The 25,026-nt window shown below is 40.2% G+C and overlaps 1 protein-coding gene across 1 annotated transcript; it reads left to right on the forward strand.

Annotated features, from left to right (window-relative positions):
* The first annotated feature begins 764 nt into the window (after nt 1-764).
* PLP2 (proteolipid protein 2) lies at nt 765-22,757 on the forward strand. The gene is made up of 5 exons (XM_058172789.1): nt 765-1,028; nt 12,071-12,226; nt 13,573-13,668; nt 15,347-15,437; nt 21,099-22,757. The coding sequence occupies exons 1-5, from the start codon at nt 936-938 to the stop codon at nt 21,116-21,118; spliced, it is 456 nt and encodes a 151-aa protein (XP_058028772.1). The 5' UTR covers nt 765-935; the 3' UTR covers nt 21,119-22,757.
* Nucleotides 22,758-25,026: the final 2,269 nt, after the last annotated feature.

Below are 25,026 nucleotides of genomic sequence, written 5' to 3' on the forward strand. Positions count from 1 at the left end.
ACAAGGTTGCTGTCAAGACACTTCTCAGTTTATTCACAGAATTTACAGAAAGCAAAAGAAAAGATACTGGAGTGCGTAAGTGCACCTGCATGCCTACCGTCCCGGTCCTAATATTCCTTTTTACTTACTCTTTTCATGTATCCAAATTATGTTTATACTTTTACCTGGTATCTTATATATGATTGATAAAATAAATAAAAATAAATAAATAAAAGAGTCTCATGTAGGAAGGATATCATGACCAAAAGGGTGACAAGTAAAGAGATTAGCTGGTCAGGGGAAGAGGAAAGACCTCTTCTGTGTGTCCCTTAAACTGTGGCAGCATCTGTGCAATTTCAGCATGCCGCTCCCTATTAAATGCATAGATGTCTTGCCTGGAGAAAAAAGTTAGCAACATAAATGGTTAGACACTCTTCCTTTTCTGGAGTTAAGAGCTGAGTAATACACAGAATTCCTCCTCTCTTAGACATTTCATCGGCACGCGCAGTTAATCTGCGCTTCAAGCGGGAAAATGATCTGGGATTGGAAGCGGTCTCCTCAGGGAAGTAAAAATGCACCTACAAAACCTGGGATTTCGCAGCTAGAAGCTCTCCCAAAGGGATTCAGAGGAGGCCGCAGAAACCACCGTTTTCGAATCGCGATCCTTCCAACAACTCTGCGCCCCGCCGCCCCTTTCCAGCCTCGCTTTGCTTTTTCACATAAGTGCCAGCCCGCCTTCCCGTCTCCGGCTGTCCTTAAAGGAACAGCGGCTGTAAAACCCAACCCGAGCCGTGCCCAACTCGACAGCAGCCACACCTCGCCCACAGGCTTCCCCGCCCTCGCCCAGCTCCGCGAACCCGCGCTTGAAGGGAGGCTGGTTTGCAGGAGTCGCCCGCGAAAGAGAGAGGAACTCGGTCGTTTTGCCCCCTTCGAAAGAGGGGCATCCCGCCGTTGCCATGGAGTCGTCCGGTGGTTCCTCCAAGGGGTGCATGGACCAATTTACCAACCTCATCCGCTCCCAAAGGGGAATGTTACTCTTCGCAGAAATAGTAAGTGGGGAAACGGAGAAGGGTGGGCAAGCGAGCCGCGATGGGCAAGGACTGGGGGGAGGGGAGGTCGGGCAAAGGCGACGGTCGGGCGTCCGAGTTGGGGGGACTGAGTGGATTTTCGCTCTCTTCGGCAGCGAAAGGAGGGCGGTGGCATTTCTTTGCTCTTAGCGCGTGAAAATGGCAATAGCATTTATATACCGCTTCATGGGGCTTCTCTAAGCGGTTTACAGAGTCGGCATATTGACACCCACCCCCGCAATAATCTAGGTCCTAAAACGTTCGGCCTTATGTATCTATGTATCCCCCCTTTCCAGCCCCTTGCGAGAAGCGGCGGAGCTTCTGAGGTAACCGAAGAGGAAGCGGTTAAAAGCAAAGTGGCACAAGAAGCGTTAAGAGAGGAAGGGAAATCTGACATTCGCTCTTCCTCACAGAACACCCACCCACCCCCGAAGAACGCCAGGCCCCAGATGGCCTGTCGGAGCAGCTGTGTGGCCCCTTCTGCTTCGCCCGCAACGCGGGAGGCGGGAAGTTTCTTCCAAGGAGAATCTCATTTAAACCGCCCTCAGTGCTGTCCAGGAGCTTTCGCGTTTTGCTCCTTTCTCCCACCCTCCACAAAAGTTTTTCCGTTAAGGTGGGGAAACCAAGCCACAGAGGCTGCGCCCACCGCCCTCCTTTTTTTGGTCAGGAGTCGCTCTTGAGGAACTGAGGGGGGAAAGCGGTTCCTTTTCGGGCTGATCTTCCACCCGAAGCCTCCAAGCTTTGATAAAGTTTTGTTTACCGCGAGGGCTAAATTGGGCCTTTGAAAACTCCGGAGCCGAGCGGGAAACGCCCTGGCGCGAGAGAAGGGAAACTTTTACCGAGGGTAGAGTTAAGAGGGCGGCGCTGGAAGCGGAGCGGAGGAGGAAGGACTTAAGTTATCCGGTTGAGTTAGCCTGCGGAGTCGGGGGTGGGGGAGCGCAACTGACCGGAGCGAAGCACAAAAAACAAAACAAAAAAAAACCCGGGAAGTGGCCTGGAGAGCGATTTCTCCCCACCCCCCGGAAGCCCCGCGCCTGGGGCGTTCCCTGCATTTCGGCCTCAGCCTTCCCTTCCCCCTTCCCGCTGTCGGTCAATCAATTTCGCGGGGCCCCCCCTCGTTGTCGTCCGGTTTCAATTTGAGTATGCGCAGTCGTCTCGGGGAATGCCTTCCAGGCGATTTTACCGGCAATCCGACGAGGCGCGGGCCCGGTTTCTTTCGAGCTGCGTTGGATTACGCCTCTCGCCCCCACCCCGACACGCTTGCAAGTTGCAATCCAGCACGTGTCGAAAAGCGTCTGATTGGGGAAAGGAGGGGGGGGGTTGCGTTCGCGCCACCGCCCTTCCTAGATTCGCGCCCAGTCTTCGGAAAGTGGGAATTTGCAGGGTCCCGGTGCGGCAGGAGAGAAGTCTGCGCAGCGGCCAATTTAAAGACGACGTTGAAGCAGATCCTCTGGGGCGCTTAAAAATCTTAGGCCGGCGGAGGTGTTTTTTCCCCCGTCCGGCTCTGCTCAGGGCCTTTGGGCGCGGCTGAGTCTGTCCCGATCGCCTCGCCTAATATTGCGCCATGTGCGAGCTCGGCTGAACGAGCGTGACGTGAGTCACTGTACTAACCCTTCCTGGACACAGACAGGCGGAGCCCTGTTGAGCTAAATTGGGCGGGAGAGGCAGCCGCTCGTCGGTTTGGCTTTGCTGCGGTGCCGGCCTGCCGCCCGGCCCTTTAAGCAAAAACTAAATTCCTGGCTGAAGGCTTCACAGATCGCAACCCGCGATATGTGCCTATGATTGTGGGCAGCTCTTCGGAGTTATTGCCCTGCCGCTTGACACGCTGGCAGAGCCGTCTGTGCGTGCTTGTTTCCATAAGCCCGGAACTGATCCACCCACCCAAAATTGGTCTCCTTAGAAGTGGTACTGAATTTCTGCTTTTTATACAGGTGCTTAAAAGCGGATACTGGAAGAAGCAAAAGTAGCTGGAGGTACCACCGAAAGGAATGTGATGCCTTCTCTATAGTTCTTCCAATGATCTGCTTATCTTTTTCTTGCCTGGTTTAGGTTCCAGATGGACTTTATGTCTGCTCTGAATCTGTTCTAATGGGAATGGATGCTGTTTATTTTTTTTACTTACCTAAAGCCATTACATCTGGGTGACACTGAAGTAACCAATTACGTATTGCCTTTTATCCATTGCCTGGTAAACTGCAGCTGAGAATTCCCAAGCGTCCCCTTACCATCTGCTCAAGTGGACTCATCTGGAATAATGTTTTTCAAAATCCATAATATGATCTATGTCATGTTTATGTATGACAGGAAAGGAACTTGTATGTGCATAAGCTCATGAAAACCCCAGCATTTTCTAAATAACATACAGAGATTAAAACCTAAGATTTATGGACATGGTTCACACAAGCCATTGACTCAGTGGTTTGTTCAATGTTGTGGTTTGCAGCGGCTAAAGTACAAGATTACTATGAGCCATTATAACTGTATGATTTCATAGTATAAGATGTGATCCTGTATCTTTGGTAGATGATGTGATTTGAAAGGAATGAGAAGGAATGTGGAAAACAAGCATGTTTTCCTCCAGGGAATGTTAAATTGGTTATTCTTTACCCAAAGGAAAAGGTGGAGAAAAATGGTGTTTCAACTCTGCTGACTCAGTAAAAAGAGAACATTAGCTGTTTGTTTTTTACTGCACGTAATGGAAAAAGAGCTAACTTTTCTTTTTGGCAAGGGGGCCAACGTGTAGTTCATAAGATGCATCTGTATTATAAATGACATCTGGAACTTCAGTTGTTTTTCAAAAAAGAAATGATAATATGAATGTATGAAATGGTGCAGGTGTTAATGTTCATTTGTTTGTGTCTGCAATCTCTTGAACATGTTTGTGCATGTCTCTTACAGACCTGGTTCATGTATTGCACTGAACAAATCCATCATTGTTTGACCATGCTAAACCATAACTGTAGTTAACAAATTTCAGCATCTATGTTCATATAGCATACTAAGTCAAAGTCCAATCAACCAATAGCGGGTAGCGTCATATGTGAACCAAGTCATATTTTCTTAAGTGAAATTTGGTCATAATTGGAAAATTGTGTGTACAATTGTTGTACCTGCAATATCTTGCAACTTCAAATCTTATTGAGATGTGAGGTATAAATTAAAGTCAAACTGAAATTTTGAGGGTAACAAAATACGATTCTGCATGTTTATCAATAAAAGACTGACTAAAATTTCAATATATAAATATTATTTGCATCCATGCTCAGAGTGTGAATCATTATGCAATAAAAAAAGAACCAACACGAGGACAAGAATTGACAGGTTGAGGTCGGGACAAAATTGTGCACTGGCATAAAAAAGAAAAAGAGATGACAAATCAGAAGAGGGTTGCTTGGAGCATTCCAAAGTGTAACGTTTTATTGCCAATCCTACTTGGTAAATTATCTAAATCATTATATAGATGAGAGAGGATTCTGAAGCCTTCAAGATGCTGCTGAATTCTAGTTTCAACAGCCAGATCAATGTGCTTAGAATTGGTTCCTCAACATCTGGTTCCTTACCCCTCCAGATACTCAATGTGCAAGGGTGTGCATTCATATTTGTGTGCTCCATCATTGTCTTTGCCTTAAGGGACACATGCGCACCCAGTTGAACGGGGAAGAATCCTTCCTTTGCCAATCATAACAGGACCAAACAAGGTGCCTCTTTCCATGGTGGACTTAGCATTTGCTCTGCCTCTTCTGTCAGAACAGTTGGTTTGGGTTGTCTGTCAGCCTCGTAGCCTTCATTACATTCATTAATAATTAACTGATTATTGCACTGATTTCCAGATGAGAGCAAGAAGTATCAAACAGGAATCTGGGTCTTAATCCAATTAATTTTATTTTGACCAAAGCCATCAATTTATAACTATTGAAAAATTGAGCTTTCTGAGAACTATTGAAAAGTGTGCATTTCTCTTTATTCCAAGGGTTCAGAACACTTGTGTGTGTGTGTGTACCTCAGCTTCCCCTCCATTGCTTGAGGCAGAATCCACTTTATGCTTACATTTACTTTTGGCTTAGCTTAATGTAGCACAGCCAGGCACTCTATAAACCAGGCTTTATGGCTTAAAAGATACTGTTTCTTTTCAGTCAAATTTGGCTCTTAGTGACACAACTGACACATATATGCAGTTTTCTTGGCAATAAATAAATCAACCATTGCTAAAGCAAACTAAGGCCTAGCATGATTTATGAAAGAAGTTGTAGCGAGAATGCTTGTCTTATCCTTACAACATTTATGAAGTAGGTTAGGCTGAGGGATCGAGATTACTAAACTTTTTTGCTTGATGCAGATATAAACCTGTTTTCTGCAAGTCTGCCCAGTTTACAGTAGTTCTCTGTTTGGGAAAGTTAATGAAGAAATGCACAAATATCACCAGACCAATAAACTGAATTTTATTCTTAAAGAATGGGGTGTTTCTAAATGCCTGCAAGGCTGGGTGTTTTTGCTGTTTGGGAATGACATTTTTTTCCCTGGAGCTGGGAATAGCAGGTTTTGACAAGACCTAGAAAAGAAAAAGGAGAAGGCTTTTCCTGCCCTTACCTTTACCACACCTTATCATTCCATGAGTTCTTATACTGTGCAGTTCAAGGTGTACAAATAAAGATAATCGAGGGGTTTTTTTGTAGTCATTTTGTTCATGTGGGATGAGCAAAGCAGCAGATTTCAGTTCCTAAATGATTCTGTAAGATCGTTCTCACTCCCAAATACACAAATAAATTCATATGCAAATGCATTTATTTGCAATTCAAATTTGAAATAAAAATAGTTTCCTAAATCATACATCTATATGGTATAGAAGTATAATGAAATAAGGAAAGGTTAGAAAAACTCCAAACAAGAATGGTATGATAAAGATTCTGTACATAAACCACAGAAATTCATTTAAATTGGTGGTGGGAGGTTTGCAAAGAGTGGAAAAATTAAATCAAAATTTCCCAGATCTATCACCTATCACATTCACTTTTTATGCATTATCTAAAGTCAGATAAAATATACATTCTAATAATAGTGATACTCTTGGGGGGGGGGTGTAAAATTCAAATACCAGCAATGCTCAATTTTTAGTCAGAAGTTGGGTCTGACTAAAAACCAAAACTCATCAGAATTTTCACATTTATTTTTGCAGTTTTTTTGAAGGGGTGCTATGTGTGTTGAGTGAACCCAATTATGGGGTTTTTTTTAAGAAAAAAAGCATAGTAAAATGTGAAAGGAATAGAAAAAGCTTCTAATTTGCCAAACCAGTTACCACTGTATATTTTAAAATCCAGACAGATTTAAAATGTCTGGCTAAACCTTTTAAATACTTTAAAGAAAATATATCCAACTTGTTGGCTGTAAACTCTTTTCCTTTTCCTTTATACAGATTTAAAGATCCTTTATCTAGCAACTAGTGAATGTTCGTAGTCACATAGAGTTACATATTTTGCATCAGTTTGCAAAAAATGTAATTATGTTATCTACAGCTGTTTCTTCTGCTACATTTAGCTCAGTTTTCAGGACTCTAAACCAGGGGTAGTCAACCTTTTTATACCTACCACCCACTTTTGTATCTCTGTTAGTAGTAAAATTTTCTAACCGCCCACCGATTCCACAGTAATGTGCCGTGTATTGTCGTCTGCGCATGCCTCTCGTGCATTGTGGATTGGATTTGGGGGGCCACTAACTACCAGCTCTGCTTGTCTGTTACAGCTGGGTGGTGTGGGGAGAGATGTGCGAGCTATTCTGGGACAAAGCTCGTTTGCAGTCACACTATAGCGCCATTTAGTTTCACTTATGTAACATGAACTAAACTTAGGTGTGGGCGATACAAATAGTATATTTTCAGAAATATAAATTGTCATGGGGAATTTTATGAAAACCAAATGAAAATGTTTTTAAATAATGCTATGAAAATTTTTTTAATTGTCAATTAAATTAAAAAAATGGTAAGTGCTTCAGTAGGACAAAACCCCTACTGCCACCATGAAAGCTGGAACGCCCACTAGTGGGCGGTAGGGACCAGGTTGACTACCACTGCTCTAAACTCTTGATTTAGGTGGGCAGCTATAATGGATGGAAGTACACAAAATGATGGTACCTATGATACTATCTTTTCCTAGTGATATATTTCGTTCATTCCATTTCATTCATTCATTCATTCACAAGATTTACTGGCCACACAATTTACTGCAGAGTAACACTGGATGATCACAGACATAAAAACTATCTATACACATTAAAACATAAATACATTAAAATCAACCATTAAAATTTCCATTAAAATCTTAAAATGAGATGGTACCATAAATCATTGCAGTTGCACAGGAAGAGGGGAAATGACTCTTGTCATCATTTTCTGATTTCTCTCTCTTTTTGGAATCCAGAAATGAATCACTGGCCTCCTCCCTATCACCACATCTTGCAACATTCAGTTGCAAGGAAATAACTGGGAAACCCCAATCTCCTGATTCCAGAGACAGCAGGAGAGAATCTTGGTTGCCTTCCCGTAGATCTAAGGGGAAGAGTTTTACAAATTTCATAGCACGCAATGAAGCAGCTCTGGCAGAAAATTAATCCAGAATAGAAGTTCATTTTGTTAGCCTTTCAATCATAGTTTTTCAGATTTGTCTCTTTATGATGTGCATCTGAATATTGGTTTAGGTTTGGCAGTAGGTAAAGTAATGTGACTTGCTCTTGGCTTTTCTTGAGGTAGCCTGGATTCTTGGTTTTTTTTTTAAATAATCAATTTGACTTCAAAAACAGTTTGATGAACAAGCAACAGTGCTGAACGTTTCATTGACTGATTTCTACAGCATACACTTTATTTTTTATTTTATTTATTTATTTATTTTTGTCACAACATCATATAAAAAGGATTATATAGTATATAAACATATATATGAGTAAATATTAGGAGGTATAAGCATCAATATATATATATAGGAAGAAGAAAAGAAAAGAAAACAATAGGACAGGAACGGTAGGCACGTTTGTGCGCTTATGCACGCCCCTTATGGTCCTCTTAGGAATGGGGTGAGGTCAATAGTAGAAAGTTTTTGGTTGAAGCTTTTAGGATTAAGGGAAGAGACCACAGAGTCAGGTAAAGTATTCCAAGCACTGATGATTCTGTTACAGAAGTCATATTTTCTGCAATCTAGATTAAAGCGGTTAACATTAAGTTTAAATCTGTTGGTTGCTCTTGTATTGTTGCAATTAAAGCTGAAGTAGTCTTTAACAGGAAGGACATTACAATAGATGATTCTATGAGTTAGACTTAGGTCTTGTCTGCTCTCGAATATGCCAGGTCCAGGTAGTTGGCAAACTAGTTTTCAGTCCAGGACAAACAAATTTGTAAAATTCAGTTAAATTATGCATTCATTGCCTGGGTGACTTATTTGTCTTTGACAATGATGTTATTATAAGATGTAGAATAGAGATATTTATCTAACAGCTAATATTTTTTAGCAATTATGCTACTCCAAACCATCTACTGCATCTCATCTGACTCCTGTTTCTTTAAAATTTTATTCTTGGCCTGGCATATTTGGCAGCACATTCCCGGTTTGTTTAGCAGTTGCCCCAGTGATGACAGGACCCCTGCATGCTTCTGCCTAGCCTTTGGCCAGCATGCTGGGAAACGGATTGAGCTTTTGTCTTCAAGGCTCCCACTTGGCAGATTTAGCCACCGAACATGGTTCTCAGTTGCTGCAGCTGGCGCAGCCCTGCAGTTAATTCCCAATTTGCTTTGGAGCATTTTGGGAGGAGTCCTGTATAGTATATATACAGACAGAAACATGAATTAATTCAGTCTAAGGCATGTTTATTTTTCTCCCTGATAAGTAGGTACAAATAAAACTAGAGAGGACTAACAATTTGCTTTTCTAAAAAGTTAAAATCAGATTCATATTAAATGGCAGAAAGACAAAATAATATCTCCCTTGAACTCTGTGCGTGCGTGCAGGTACATGTCTGTGCACCCACCCTTGAGCCTTGATTCCTGGTGACTACCTGGACAAATCCCTGCAGTCTTCTTGGCAAGATTTCAGAAGCGATTTGCCCTTGCCAGGGCTAAGAGAGAGGGACTGGCCCAAGGTTACCCAGCTGGCTTCATGCCTAAGGCGAAACTCAACAGTCTCCCAATTTTTAGCCAGGTGCTTTAACCTCAATGTAAAACTGGCCCATCCTGGAAACTCTAGGCATCCCTGAAATAGGAATAGGAAACTTATAGCCCAGTAGATATTATTTAACTTAACTCTAAGTTATGCAGGCTGGAACTGCTGGGAATTGATTAGGCAGTATCTGGTGGATCAATGCTACCTATCTTTGCATTACTCACTATATTCATGAGTGCAGAAATTCTTGCTCCAGAAGTGCAAACAGCCTTCGAGCATCCTTCCAAATGTGTTGCTGCTAAATTCTAGCTATCATTAAGATCCTACCTACCCTGCAGTTTGTCTAGAGAGGGCCAATTAGCAGGTGGGCAGCATTAGCCTGCAATATTGTATTCTAATCACTGTTAGCGTTATGACATAAATCACCACACCACATAAATCATTCCTGGTTTGCAAAGGCACCCCAAATATTTTTCAATAGGCTAATTCAGTGATGACTGGGTGGCTTCCTAATATTATGTTTTGAAGTTATTTTAGCTAAAGGTGGAAGCTATGCTTTGGGGAACATTAACATCTGATTTTAAGGTACGTAAATATGTACTACAATAATTTATATGCATCTATTCAGCAAACTTTAGGCAGCTTACAATCTCAGGAGCATTACAACAATATTATATCATAAAACCATAATAAGTTACCCATAGTATTTATTTATTAAATTTCAGTATCACCCAATTGCTGTCCTTTATTAAATATGTTCCTTTCCAAAAGTCCTATTAAAATGATTCTGTTTTCACTATTATTCTAAGAAATAAGAGGGCAAGAATTAATCCATCCTCAACATATAAGCTGTTCTATACTGAAGGGGTTGCTATTAAAAATTACATCCTCTGGGCAAATAAATAAAATCACAGTACTGTGTAACAAAGAAGTAAGTTACTGTGTGCATGGGAAGTAACCATATTAAATGTCTTAGTTAACTATGTAATTTGAATGAAACCAAATATACAAATTCCTTGCTCACCTCTTTATTCTGACTTCATTTATGTATTGGAGAGCAGCCTCTTGCCAAATTGGCCAAGGCCAATTTGATCTTTGCACACTTCCTTCTGTATTTGCATGAGCAAAGAAGTGCATTAAATTACAGTACTCTACTAGGCTGTATGCTTTAGCTATAAGAGGGGAAAACAGTATCTATACCTGGAATGTATTTTACCAACCTAGTAAACTTTATTTCATACTACACAATACAGTTCATATCATTTTAGGAAATGTTTTTGGTCACTCTTCCCCTTGCCAAATATATAAATTGTGCATATATGTATAAATAGAATAGAATAGAATAGAATAGAATTTTTTTATTGGCCAAGTGTGATTGGACACACAAGGAATTTATCTTGGTGCATATGCTCTCAGTGTACATAAAAGAAAAGATACGTTCATCAAGGTACAACATTTACAACACAATTGATGATCAATATATCAATATAAATCATAAGGATTGCTAGCAACAAGTTATAGTCATACAGTCATAAGTGGAAAGAGATTGGCGATGGGAACTATAAAATGATTAATAGTAGTGCAGATTCAGTAAATAGTCTGACAGTGTTGAGGGAATTATTTGTTTAGCAGAGTGATGGCCTTCAGGAAAAAACTGTTCTTGTGTCTAGTTGTTCTGGTGTGCAGTGCTCTATAGCGTCGTTTTGAGGGTAGGAGTTGAAACAGTTTATGTCCAGGATGCGAGGGATCTGCAAATATTTTCACGGCCCTCTTCTTGATTCGTGCAGTATACAGGTCCTCAATGGAAGGCAAGTTGGTAGCAATTATTTTTTTCTGCAGTTCTAATTATCCTCTGAAGTCTGTGTCTTTCTTGTTGGGTTGCAGAACCGAACCAGACAGTTATAGAGGTGCAAATGACAGACAGTACACACACACAGTACTGTGCAAAAGTCTTAGGTGACTATTAGATTTGTTATTTTAGCAAAGTTTTAAGGACCACCCATAATTATTTTTCGGTATTGAATGACATATCTTGAATATCTAGTTGGTTGATTTCCCTTTCAGAGTGGCGTTGACTGATGCAAAAGTATGACTTTATGCCTGATCTTTGGCATTTTGACTGGAACGATATGATTGAAAGTTGGTCTTATTAGCAAGCTTCCAAGAAATCACATTTATACAACAAGTAAAATGCTCAAGCATGTCTTGCACAAACCTGGTATAACAGATCTTTTTGCACTGCAGTCATTTTGGCATGAACTACCAGTAGTAGGACACAGAGGTGTTGGCAATAGCTGTTCTTAGGGTTTCATTCCATTTAGGCTTACAGGAGTCAGGTGTCTGCTACTATCAAGTGTAGGGGGAGGGCATACTAAATACTTGCCACTTTGGCCTATGGAAGCTGCTTTTTCTACTTTTTCCTGTTTTTGAATGCTGCACACATATTTCCTGTATTTTCTGGTTGTATTCTAATAAGGAGAATGCGACATAATTATATATGGTCATTATACCATTACAACAACAAAACCAATGGTGGCATAAGATTTCTGCACAAGTCAGTCTCTCTCTCTCTCTCTCTCTCTCTCTGGTGGAGATTTTTGTATGTGTCTAATTGTAGCTAAGTAAAATCTTAGTTCAACTTCTCAAAGCTTTTTTTTTTCATTTATGTAATTATTTTGCCAACAATATCTAAATAGTTGGATATTGCAACCTTCTAGGATGCTTTTCAACTTTCCAGCCCTGAAACCTTCTGGTAGTCTCTCATTCATGGAGAGCCCCTGCTTAGCTTTTTAAAGACCAGCCACGTTTCATCATTTGCTGCATTATTTTCTTTCAGTGTTTCTCCTCCCCCATTCTGCTCTTTGATAAGTATTTCTCCTCTCCTAGATTGCCTGTATCATCATCCTGATCTGCTATGGGGCATCCTGGTCATATGCCTACACAGGTTTGGCGATCTTCATGCTGATTTACTGCATCGTCCTATTTATCATCTTCATGTTAGAATTACACCTCCAATTGTCTTTCATCCACTGGGGATGGACGGTAGGTTCTGGTTCTGTGGTAAGCCCTGGGGTGGGGTGCGGGATTTTCTCTCTCTCTCTCTCTCTCTCAATATTATTTATTTAACAATATGTCTAGAACCCATCCCTTGATCTATACAGACTCTGTGCAACATTATTAAAATAATAACACTCAACCATGATGGTCCCCCAAAGCAAGTTATGGAGCAACCTCTTTAAAAAGCAAGAAGGAATGGTGCAGTTGTGGGTTTCAGTTTTTTTTACTATCATTTCTGTGGGTGTGGCTTTGTGTGCATGGCATGGGAAAGATACTGTAAAATCTCCATTCCTTCCCCAATCCAAGGGAAGGTTACTGCAAAATCCCCATTTCCTCCCGATCAGCTGGGACTTGGGAGACAGAGAATAGATGGGGGCGGGGCCATCAGAATTTTTTACTACCGGTTCACTGAACTACTCAAAATTTTCGCTACCTGTCTCTAGAACTGGTCAGAACCTGTTGAAACCCACCTCTGGAATGGTGCCATCTGTCCTGCTGGAGCAAGGTGATCCATAACGAGGTCCATATCCCATGAACCTTGAGGGCAAAGGACCCTCCATAGGCTCTCCCTGGATACCTCAATACATAGGCAGATTACATTTTGCAAGGCATGATATGATGTAACTGACTGCTCGGAATGTGTGAATGCCTGTAAAAATTTCCACCCGTGAAGCCAGTCATATCCTGGCATTTGTGTAGAGTGGTCATAGGGAAGCATTTTTGCATTCATTTGCTTGTTATTGTCCTTTTTTTGCATAATAATTCTATTATGCTGCCAGGGGACTCTGAGAGTTGAAGTTCACAAGTCTTATTAAAGTTGCCAAGTTTGGACACCCCTGGTATATATGAAGATGAGAATCTCAAGGCAACTACATTGACATTTTGCTACAGCATTGCACAGATCCAGTTTAGGATGTAAGATTACAATCTTACATTCACCTCTCTGCTTAAGAGGTTGTGCTACTATTCAAAAAGGCATCACCCTAAGAACTTTTATTTAGTTTAAGTAACTGATATATACTATATCAGTTTATAACCTACCAACCACTATTAATGTCCAAATAATATTTGAATATCAACAGCAATCATCAGCCCAATATAAACAATAAAATAAGAATTGCATTAATTTCTACCTGAGTAATGAAAGACCTCATGTTAAGAGGAATCCAAGTTTCAGATGCGGTGCAAGTCTATATCGTTCAAACATGGTTTCCAAGGGGGATGTGATTCTGAGTAGGCATATATAGTGGTTGGTTTTGTGCTCTGGATAGATCCATTTAAAGCCTAACTCAGAGTCCACCAAGATTAATCTTTTTCTTGCTTCTCCAAAGACTTTTATCCGGGCTCTTATTGGAGCAGTGGCCTTTATTATCACCGCCATCATTGTCCTTGTTAGCCGTCCAGATGGAGCAGCCATAGCTGGGGCGGTAAGTATCATATCTGTTGGTGGGACAAATTTGTGGAGAGAGTGGAGAAAGAGAGCTGAAATGGTGACTTGGTAGGAATTTTGAAAATTCAAGAACATGCATCGAACAAGGTGAGGCTTGCTTATTCTGGGATCGCATTAGCTGGAGAATGCTGTAGTAGCAGGGGTGGGAGTACCTTTGGAATATTCCTCCCAAAACTACATTTCCCAGAGTCAGCTGCCATTGCCCATGCTGGCTGAGATGGCTGGGAATTGCAGTTCAGCATTTTTTGGGGCTCACAGATTTTCACTGCTTCTTGAAAAAAAAATAGGGCAATTAAAAAAGAATAATTTCTGCAAGACATAGGAATCAGTTCACATCTTGCATTAAGACCAAACAATGAACACAAAGGTTTATGCCAGTGTTACCAGTGAAGCAGGCTATTATAGCTTCTTTTTTAGTATATTGTTATTATTATGTCATACCATGATACAGCACACTGTTTAAATCCTATCATGGCAGAAGGCCATATTTTGGCAAAATTGAAAGAGTAGTTACTTTAAGGGGGGAAAAACGGTGGGACTACCTGTACTCAAAGCATTGAAATAAAATGAGATTACAGGTTATCCACAACTTACAACCACAACTGAGCCCAAAATTTCCATTGCTAAGTAAGTCAGGTGAGTTGTTCCCCATTTCACAACCTTTTTGCACAGTTGTTAAGCAAATTGCTGCAGTTGTTAAGTGAATCTGGCTTCCCCCATTGACTTGGCTTGTCGGAAGCCAGCTGGGAAGGTTACAAATGGTGATCACATGAGCCTGAGATGATGCAGCTGTCATTACATACATGCCAAGTGCCCAAATTTTGATCATGTGACCATGGAAATGTGGCAATGGTTGTAAGGGTAAAAATGGTCAGAAGTTACTTAAGTGCCATTGTAACTTTGAACTGTCACTTAACAATGGGTTGTAAGTTGAGGGCTACCTGTATATTACAAAATGTAGCTGCTACAATAATACCTTCTATCCACAGGTTGTTCTGGCTCAAGATTTTATCAGGCATTGCCTGCTTCACAATTTTATAGAAAGAAGAGTAGAGTAAAGTAGAGTAGAGTAGAGTAGAGTAGAGTAGAGTAGAATAGAATAGAATAGAATAGAATAGAATAGAATAGAATAGAATAGAATAGAATAGAATAGAATAGAATAGAATAACCTTGGAGTTCTTCTAGTCCAACCCCCTGCTATGACCGGAAACCCTATTCCATTTCAGATAAATGGTTGTCCAATCTCTTCTTAAAAACTTCCAAAGTTGGAGCATTCACAACTTCTGGAGGCAAGTTGTTCCACTGGTTAATTGTTCTCACTGTCAGGAAATTTTTCCTTAGTTCTTGGTTGTTTCTCTCTTTGATTAGTTTCCATGCATTCCTTCTTGTCCTGTCTTCAGGTGCTTTGGAGAATAGCTTGACTCCCTCTTTTTGTGGCAACCCTTGAAATATTGTAACACTGTTATCATGTCAGGTCTAGATAGCTTTATTTGTTACATATAACTCTCAATTGTTTTCTCATTGCTTAATTAACTCCCACTGTATTTAATTGGTAGCACTACGAGTTGTGCATCTAGAAAAACTTTCAGCCTACCGATATTATTGGGTGGGGGAGTTCTGGGCCCCCAAACTAAACTTGCATTGTTTTTCAATAGGTGGTTTCAATTCTGACTGGAATCCTCTTTGGCTACGATGCATACACCATCTTGCCTAGTCTCAGGAAATCCGCTACAGCAGCTCCTTCCGGTAGGTCTTCTGGGATGAGGGCATTAGGAACATTTCTAGGTGGCTTCTAGATGGCTTTTCTTTCTTGCATGAATCAGATCCTCAAAACTTTGCTTTTGGAAACGGTACGGGTAGATCAATTTCTACTGTAGGTTTCTATATCCAGAACTGGCCGTTCCACTTGTTGCTAAACCCAAGGGAAAATGAGATCCTCCCAAAGGAATACTTTTCTCTGGAATTGCCATCCTTTTTCTTAAACTTGGCTGTAGAATATCTGCATGATTTAGGATGACTCTGTTGCATTCCAGTGCCCTTTGAGCAGTGTGGGTGATTGAGGAGTTCTGCTTCAAGTCCGGTGGTTTTAAGAATACAAAGTGATAGTGTTCAGGTAGTCCTTGACTTCCAACCATTCATTTAATAATAACTCAAACTTACAGCGACTGTTGCAGCATCTCCATTGTCCTCTGATCAAAACTTGAGTGTTTTGCAGTAGGCATGTAATTGTAATGGTTGCAACATCCTGGGTTCACATGATTGCCATTTGCAACCTTCCCAGCCATTTTCCAACAAGCAGTCAATGGGGAAAGCTGGATTTGCTTAATGACCACATCATTTACTTAATAGCAGCGATTCACTTAACAATCATGGCAAAAAAAGGTCATAAAATCAGACACAACATCTGCCTTGCTTAGCAATGGAAATTCTCTTCACAGTTGAGGTCACAAATCAAGGACTACCTATAATTTCCACAGATGCAGACATCCAGTGTTATTCTTCTGTTAGAGAATTCAGTGGAAGGAATGGAATTCATCATGCATTCAGTATACCATCTTAGGATAGCTATCATGGCTATTTGCTAATTATTTATGCCACTTGCATCACTACCAATTTTAAGTCCCTTTTAACAATAACTTCATTATTAAAGTTAAAAACAGATAATGTACCATGATGAAGAAAAAGTAAATCAAAAGATAAATAATAACCATATAATTATTGATGTTCATTCTCATTCCAGCATGTGTGGTGCCACCTCCTTATGGGTTAACATCTCACATTATTATTATTATTATTATTATTATTATTATTATTATTATTATTATTATTATTATTATTATTATTTATTCATATTTTTATACCGCCCTTCTCCGAAGACTCAGGGCAGTATAAATCCCTGAGATAATCCCTGTTGGCCCTCTGGAAGACCCAACTCTTCACTGCCAGGACACTAATAGGGATGGGGCTGTTCTTCTTTCTGAAAGAGATGGGTGAAGCTACCACCAAGGATCACCCTTGGGATCCCAGAACATAACAATTCCTCAAACCAGGATCCATTCAAGCCCTGACTCCTTCTTACCCTATACTCCATGCAGTTGGTGGTCTTGAACATAGGTTGAATATAATAATATGTCCTAAGCCATGAAGGGCTTTAAACATAAACAATCAGCTGCTTGAATTATACTTGGAACCCGACTGGTATGTTCCAGAGTGAAATCCAGCAGGTTCTGACAGGTTCTGGAGAACCGGTAGTGGAATTTTTTTTTTTTAGTAAAAAAAGTTTTATTTCCATTTTCCAACAACCTATTCAATATACAGTCTCTTATTCAACATTAGTCATTAACTTTCATTTGTTACTTATTCGGACCTGCCCAGCTACCACTTCCTTCCTTAACAAACCTTTCCTCCTCCCTTCTCTACTTTCTTCTACTTTCTTCATCCTTCCTCTCCTTCGCTTTTCTACATCCTCTCCTCCTTCCCTACTCTTCTCTTCCACCCTTTCTAACCTCTCTCTTTCCCTTTCTTTTCCTCTCCTTTCCCCTTTTCTACCTCTCTCTTCCTACCTACTTTCTTCCTTCACTCTCTCCTCTCCTTTCCATTCCTTCTGAAATGGCAGCTGAGCAGCCCGATTTTATTTCAAATTATTTCTATTTCTTAATTACATATCTTCAATCATTCCTTTACATTGATCCTTCATCTCCCCTCTCCCTTCCCTCCTCCCCTCCCACCCCGAGACTTCCCAGAACAAAGTACAGGGTATAAGATTAACAATCATAAATTAAAATACAACATAATCCATAGTCACTCCTCTCTCTAAGACCTTAACTCCCCTTCCAGAAACAAAAAAGTACATTCTTCTTCCAGTCCATTATATATCAGTCCATTCCACTCCTAAAATCTTCAGAATCTTCCAATTAAATTAGTATTTCCAGTTCATCAATAAAATACATAGTTTTTAATATCCAATCTTCATCAATTAACACCAAATATATATCAATCCATTCCACTCCTGAAGTCTTCAGAATCTTATAGTTTTTAATATTCAATCTTCATCGATCAAGACCAAGATGATATTCCATCTTCCAGTATTCATCAGAAATTCTTTTATAATATACCTTTCTTCCTTAAACAGTCTCCCAAATATAATTCATATTTCCAGCTTAAATTCTTAAATTTTTATCCAATCTCCAAAAATAAACAATATTCTATCTTCTCATATCTTTAATATCACTTACATAAATCAAATAACATTGCTAATATTAATATTTCTTCAATTTACCTTACATCTGTCAAATAACATTATTAAAATTATAACTTATATCCAAAATATATCAATTATAACAATTAAATTCTATTTAACCAAATACCAACATTACATCCATAAATTTTTCTATCTGTCCTCCAAAAGTTAAACAATATTCCATCTTCCCATTCCTTTATACCTCACATATATCAAATAGTAACACCTTATACCCAAAATAAGTCAGTTGTAAAAATTAAACCCTATATATATATATATTAAAAAAAAATACCATCAAAATCACATCTTAAGCATTCTCCTTCCCCTTGTTTTCTAACTTACACATTTTCCACCATCTGCTCACCAATCAGCTTAACATCTAACAATAAAGAATTTCCAATCTTTAATATATTGGTGTAAAAATCTCTTGTTTAAAAACTTATTAAGAAAAGATAAGCCTCCAAAAGTTCCTATAAAAAATAAATAAATCCATATTTGAAGTGAAGAAGTTTCCAAGATTTTAGTAGTTAGTTCTGTTTGCTTAAGAGCCATTCTTAAACTGTGAAATCTACCAAAAAGAAAAAAAAATTCAATAAACTTTTCTTCTTAAACATTGTGATAAAGAAAAAGGTAAAAAGAAAAAAAAATCATTAACAGTTCTTATTCATTCCATTTAAAAAGTAGCTTGTTATGTTCTTCTCTTCCTTTGTCCTTTTATAGTTTCACTTTCCTTTGTATATTGCAAATGCCATTTTAAATCCACTCAAGTTGAAAGTTAGTTCAAAGGAAAGCTATTTAAGAGCTGAAGTTAAGATTTATTACTTGCAAATTCTTGCTAGTCCTCCTACTTTGTTCTGTCTGTGTTGAGTTCTCTTTAAAAATAAATCTTGGCACAGAGATGGTCGCAGCTTCTCGTTCTGTATAAACAGAAGCACCCTGGGCACGGAGCTTCGTCAGGCTAAAGGGGAGCTCTCACCCTTCGATCCCCTGGTTAAATTCCAGGGGCTCCCGGGGAGCTCTACCCAAACCTGACCACTCTTCCCTCCCCCTTCTCCCGGGGGAGAGAATTCCAAACCATTTGACAGCCCATTTACGCTGTCAGGGACGGTTTGACGAAACCCAGGGCAGACGATCCCAAAGGAACGTCCACGAAGCCTGCGTTGCCAGCGGAAGTCTCCCGGTAGTGGAAATTTTGAGTAGTTTGGAGAACTGGCAAATGCCAGCTCTGACTGGCCCCAGAGTGAGGTGGGAATGGAGATTTTGCAGTATCCTTCCCCTGCCATGCCCACCAAGCCACACCACACCCACTAAGCCACGCCCACAGAACCGGTAGTAAAAAAATTTGGGTTTCACCACTGGTATGTTCCCATAGAAGTAGCAAGTGAACAATGTTGTGCCTTTTATTCCCAGGCTGCTGCATATTGGACCACGTGCAATTCCAAATGGTCTTCGAAAGCAGCCTCATGTAGACCAAACTGTAATAATCCAAATGGGAACTGATGGGTGTGACTGTCAGCAAAATGCTCTGCTCCCCAAAAGCCTGCAATTGATATGCAAGATGCGCAAAGTCTCTCCTAGACATGACTTCCATCCACTCTTTGAGCAGGAATCATGAGTCCAAGGGGACCCACAGGTTGTAAACTGGTTCTACATGGGGCAGCACAGCCCTGTTCAGAGCTAACAATGGACTCCTGCTGAAATTCCCTGCTTCTGAATCAACAGCCATTCTATTTTTGCTAGAGTTAGGTCTAAATCTGTTCCTCCCCTCACGGAAGCAGAAGAGAACCCCAAATATATCTTCTGTTTAGCCCAGGAAGAATGCACACATGTGGCTATCATTAACATATCAATGATGCTTCCACTCAATGAAGTGGGTGGCCTCTGCCTGCAATATCATGTGGTAAATACTATGGGAGAGAGGATTAAGCATTGCAGCGTTCTACAAAACAAAGCCCAGACGTTTGACCTCTCCCTCTGCACCACCAAATGGAATCACACCCATTCAGGAAGGAAAAAAGCGGGACATGGCCAATCCAGAAAGATATCATAAGTGAAGATATTAAAGGCAGCTGGGAGATCCAGCAGGGCCAAGAAAGTTACTTTCCCACACCAGTCCTGCCACAGATCACTAACCAATGCCAATTCCAGTGTTCTCCAGCCAAAATCCCAAATGAGAAGAATCCAGGGAATCCATTTTATTTTAAATTACCGGCATTACATTTTTATTTTTAATAGATCTTTTAAGGCTAGTGCATTTTTAATGCAAGACATTGTTAATATATATTCATTAAAATATTCTCTGATAGTCAAATGAATGTTATGATTATTTTTTTTAAATTATAATTCCTTGATTTTTTGTTTTGTTTTGTTTTCTGTATTTTAAGTCACCTAGACTCTAGGACTAAGCTTATAATTGATAGGAAAGAAATATATGCCTGCATACTGATATTTTTAATGTCAGCCTGCCTGACAGCATTTCAATTTTTGTCTCCCTTGATATTTTAATGAGACAATATAATTGTATTGCCATTATCTTTTTAATTTGTAGAACTACAAAACGTGTGGATACATATAAAACAGAACATTTAAAAACTCAGATAAAACAAACCAGCAACAGTGAAGACTGAACGCTAACTCAAAATGAAATCAAATACAGCAATTACATACAATACAATACTAAGTACTAAGTATATCAATGGAAAAATTACTACTGCTCAGTTTTTAAACAATGAACAGAACTCGAACTGCATAGAATCCCATTGTCCAGTCTTCCGGTCAAAGAGACAGCCTAGCCTATTCAAAGCCTGAAATGAGTCATTTCATCAATCCAGCCTTTGGCATCCGTATTCAAGTGGCTTTCCAGGAACATATAATAATCTTCATGGCCCCATTTCTGAGCCTTGCAGTGGCACATATTATTCATATTGTATTTATTTGTAAAATGTATATCCTGTACTTTCACTGTTTTCCTGACAATTGCAAAGCAGGGAGCAATGTTACAGCTTCTTATTTATTCCTAGGAATGGGACGGTGATGAATAGCAATAAATAGCTTCTAGCTAGAATTAGAATCATTGAACAGCAGTTCTCATCTTTCCTAACAAGAACAAGCAAGTTACAAGAATAACTTTGCTTAATATCTGTCTGTCCTTTATCTGCTTCTTACAGAGCCTACAGAAGGGATTTGAAGACACCATCATCCCTCTTTCACCTCAAGACAAAACACCACACTGGACCCAACTCCTATTGCCTTCCATGGGATCTGTCCCCAAGAAACCACCTCCCCGTATCTATCTGGCAATACCCACAGCCTCTTTTCCTTGGGTGCCCAGCAGGACTGATTGTCGTCTGAATTGTCAGGTCCTTTCGTCTTGTCTCCACTTTATGAAACTGTTCCAGTAATGGAAAAGAAGGGCAATTCTGGAATTTTCCAGGGAAATTGCAGAGCCCTAGTAAGATGGATTTCATAGGTTTATGACTATTGACTGCATCAGATTGAGAGTAATTCCGTTTACTCTCTGGTTGAGATGCAAACAAAATAAGCCTTTACATGCTTAGTCCTATTAGTAAAAAATGACAGCAAAGTGCAATGGGGCCCACTGGACCTTCTCTTTGCCCTGCAGACTCCAGGTGCTTGCATCCAGAGTTTCTAGATAAGAAGCCACTGTTTTGAAATCTAGCAAATAGGAATTTTTCAAAAGTTTGTAACTTTTGAAGAGTTTGAGTTCCACCCCATGAAAAGGTGTTTGAAATTTCACTGAGCCATCTTAAATACCCATTTTTCATAAATTATTTTTTTTTAATAAAGCAAGCACTTAAAAGGCATCCTACATTGGTAACTTTTTCTACACCATTTATTTTCTCCCCTAATCATCTCTCTCTTAGGGGGAACCTCGATCTTTAAAAAAGGCACTGGGTTACGGAGTAGGGTTATGTGTATGTTCAGTCATTGTGAGCGAATAGAAAAAGTGAGTTTGGGTGGTCATGAGCTACTGAAACTTCCAGATTAAGGAAAACTTTTCTGAATTAGACATCCAGGGCTCAGAGGTAAAACTCTAGTGACAGGCAAAGTTCATTACCCTGGCCTATTTTGCAGAATTTTTTTAATATAAAAATAGTAAATATAGCAAACTTTTATATAAAATATGCAAATTCATATACTTGATGATGATGTTATCCATTCAGTCGTGTCCAGTTCACGGCAATTCTGTGGGCCAAGTCTCCCCAAATCTTCCGATCTTGCACTATTTCTTTGAGATTCTTTTCTATGCTCTGGCTGGTGTCAATTTTGATGAAGTCCAGCCACCGTGTTCTTTGGGGGGGCGGAGCCTGGTTTCCTTTCCCCACTTAACTCTTCCAAGCATAATTGCTTTCTCCAGTGAATTACCCACCGCATGACATGGCCAAAATAAGTGACACAGAGTTTTGTGATTTTGCCCTCCAGTGACATGTTTGGGTTTTGCACTCATACTTGTTAAAGGCCATTTTTTTTTCCCAAAGAGGAGAACTTGGCTTACCTTGGTGCTGATTTCTGGGTATTTTTTAATAATTATTTTGGTGTAGTGCAGAATACAGCCTTGGCTAGGGCCTCAGTGATCTATTAGGAGACACATAAGCGGCCTGATTTCCTTCTGGGAAATGTATATCATTGCCTTAAGCTTAGAACACTTTGTCTGCATTGGCAGGAAAGATAAAAGAGAAAGGAGAATGTCTACTGCCATCTCTTGTCCAATTTTCTCCTGTTGGACCTTGGGCAGCTTGGTTTTATTTTGTGCTTGCTGGAGAAATAAAATAGTTTAAAATGCAAATAAACGATATCTGAATTGGTGTGAAGTCTGTTTACTTGATGTCCACTACCATAATTTTTTCGTGCAATCTTGTCTGTAGAGAATTGTTGGTATAATTAAAGGGATCTGTGAAACTTCTCCATCTAGGACAGGGGTGTCAAACTCAAGGCCCAGGAGCCGGATGCGGGCTGCAGGGTGCTTAGATCTGGCCCACAGGGCCACTCTGGAAACAGTGAAGAACCGGCCACGATGTCTCTGTCAGTGAAAACAGAGGTTGTGAGGGCTGTGTGTGGCCCTCTTGAGCTCTGTTTTCGCTGGCAGAGGGTTGCAGGAGGCCGTTGCAGCTGAAAATGGAGCTGGCGGAGGCTGCGGGTGGCCCTCCAAACCTCCATTTTTGCTGGCAGAGGGGTGTAGGAGGCCGTCACAGCCAAAAACGGAGCTCAGGAGCCTGTTTTTGCTGGCAAAGTGCTCAGGCCACCACAAGTGCCCCCAACACAAGTAACTTTGAGCTGGCCATGCCCCCCCCAGCCCCCCCAGGCCAAACACAACCCTGATGCGGCCCTAATGAAATCAAGTTTGATGCCCTTGATCTTAGGAAAAGGAGCCTGGCTTAATAATAATGCTTGTCCATATAAATTATGGCACAATGTGTTTCTTACATTTCAATAGAAGTGATTCGGCTGTCAATGTCCACAAAGCAAGTACTGCACCCACAAAATCACCAAGAATTTGATCTAATAAAGATCTTCAGTCAGCAACTAAGTAGTACAAACATACCATCAGAAGGAAGCTTCTCTGCATCTTTCGTGTATAGAGTAATCGCTGTATTTCCATGTTTTGGGAGTTCTACCAAATACCGTATTTTTGGGCATATAAGACGCACTGGAGTATAAGACACACCTTAGTGTTTGGGAGGGAAAATAAGAAAAAAGCTGACTGATGGGTGGATCGGCCTCCTGGAATATCCCCAATCAGCTGTTGCCAGAGGTGAATTTTAGCAACAGGTTCCTTGGTTGTGAGCTCTGTGCCTTGCTTTTTTTTCTGCCTCTGAAACTTCTGAAACTGTTTCAGAAAAAACTTTTTCTGCCTCTGAAAGCCTCCGAAACAGCTTCAGAAAAAAAGCCTCTGAAGCTCTGTTTGGGGGCTTTTTGTCTGAAGCTTTGTTTCTGATGCTTTTTTCAGCCTCTGAAACCTCCGTTTGAGAAGCTGGGCGGGGCTACATTCGGAGTATAAGACACACCCAGATTTTCACCCTCTTTTTTGGGGGGGAAAAGGTTCGTCTTATACGCTGAAAAATACAGTAATTAGCATCTCACAAATCACAACTTTCATTTATTTAAAATAAAGTTTCTATCTGTTACATTTACCCTGATTACAGTAATTCAAATCTGTGCAGATTCTGCTACCCAATCTTCCCAAAACCAGCTGCTCTTTTTCACCAAGAGTGTATTTGGCAGACTCGGTAGAAGAGTCCAATTCAAAATGTTTTATTTCTGAGTAGCAAACTATAGTTTTTTTAGGGAGAGGATAATTCATAGCATATATTTCTATTTCAGTGATGGATTAGAGCTTAGTAACCAGAGTTGTTTGTTTTTGCTTAAGTTACAATGAATTACTATATCCTGCTCCCAATTTGTCTAAGATAGGACATGAAGATGAACATAATATTCAAGGTTGACTCAGCCTTCCATCCTTCCGAGGTGGGTAAAATGAGGACCCAGATTGTTGGGAACAATATGCTGACTCTGTAAACCGCTTAGAGAGGGCTGTAAAAGCACTGTGAAGCGGTATATAAGTCTAAGTGCTTTTGCTATAATACTACGTTGTGTTTTTCCATGTGCAACCTCTGGTCCCCAAATTCCCTTTTCGGCCAGCCTCCCCAAGCCCAATCTGATCATGACAGCTGAAAGTGGACAGCTGTTGTGTTGACACCTGAAACAAATGAAACCTACAGTATATGCCCTAAATTAGGTGTACCAAGTAAAAAAATATATATCATATCCATTAAAAAATATATATTTCCAATGCAGTCTTGGTTGCCAAAATGTTGCCAGTCCCTACTATGTAAGCCAAGGATAATCAACCAGGTACCCTATTGATTTCCAGGCGATAGGTTCCATAATCCTTATCACGCAAAATATTTGGAGGGTGCTGTTTTGTGCACTTCCACTAGAGGCTGCAGAAATGAGAAAATCGCTCCCCTTGGCCCACTGCATTGTAACACCCATGTCCCTTTGTTCCTTAGTTGTCTTTTCTACTTTGCTTATTAATATCCAACACACTGTAATGATCCACTGTAATACAAAAAA

The sequence above is a fragment of the Ahaetulla prasina genome, chromosome 2 (genome assembly GCF_028640845.1).
Source record: "Ahaetulla prasina isolate Xishuangbanna chromosome 2, ASM2864084v1, whole genome shotgun sequence".
Taxonomy (NCBI): Eukaryota; Metazoa; Chordata; class Lepidosauria; order Squamata; family Colubridae; genus Ahaetulla; species Ahaetulla prasina.

Excerpts from the sequence above, each read along its gene's own strand:
- PLP2 (XM_058172789.1), top strand. The coding sequence starts at position 936 with ATGGAGTCGTCCGGTGGTTCCTCCAAGGGGTGCATGGACCAATTTACC. Across the intron at positions 12,227-13,572 it reads TCATCCACTGGGGATGGACG|ACTTTTATCCGGGCTCTTAT; the intron begins GTAGGTTCTGGT and ends GCTTCTCCAAAG. Across the intron at positions 15,438-21,098 it reads CGCTACAGCAGCTCCTTCCG|AGCCTACAGAAGGGATTTGA; the intron begins GTAGGTCTTCTG and ends TGCTTCTTACAG.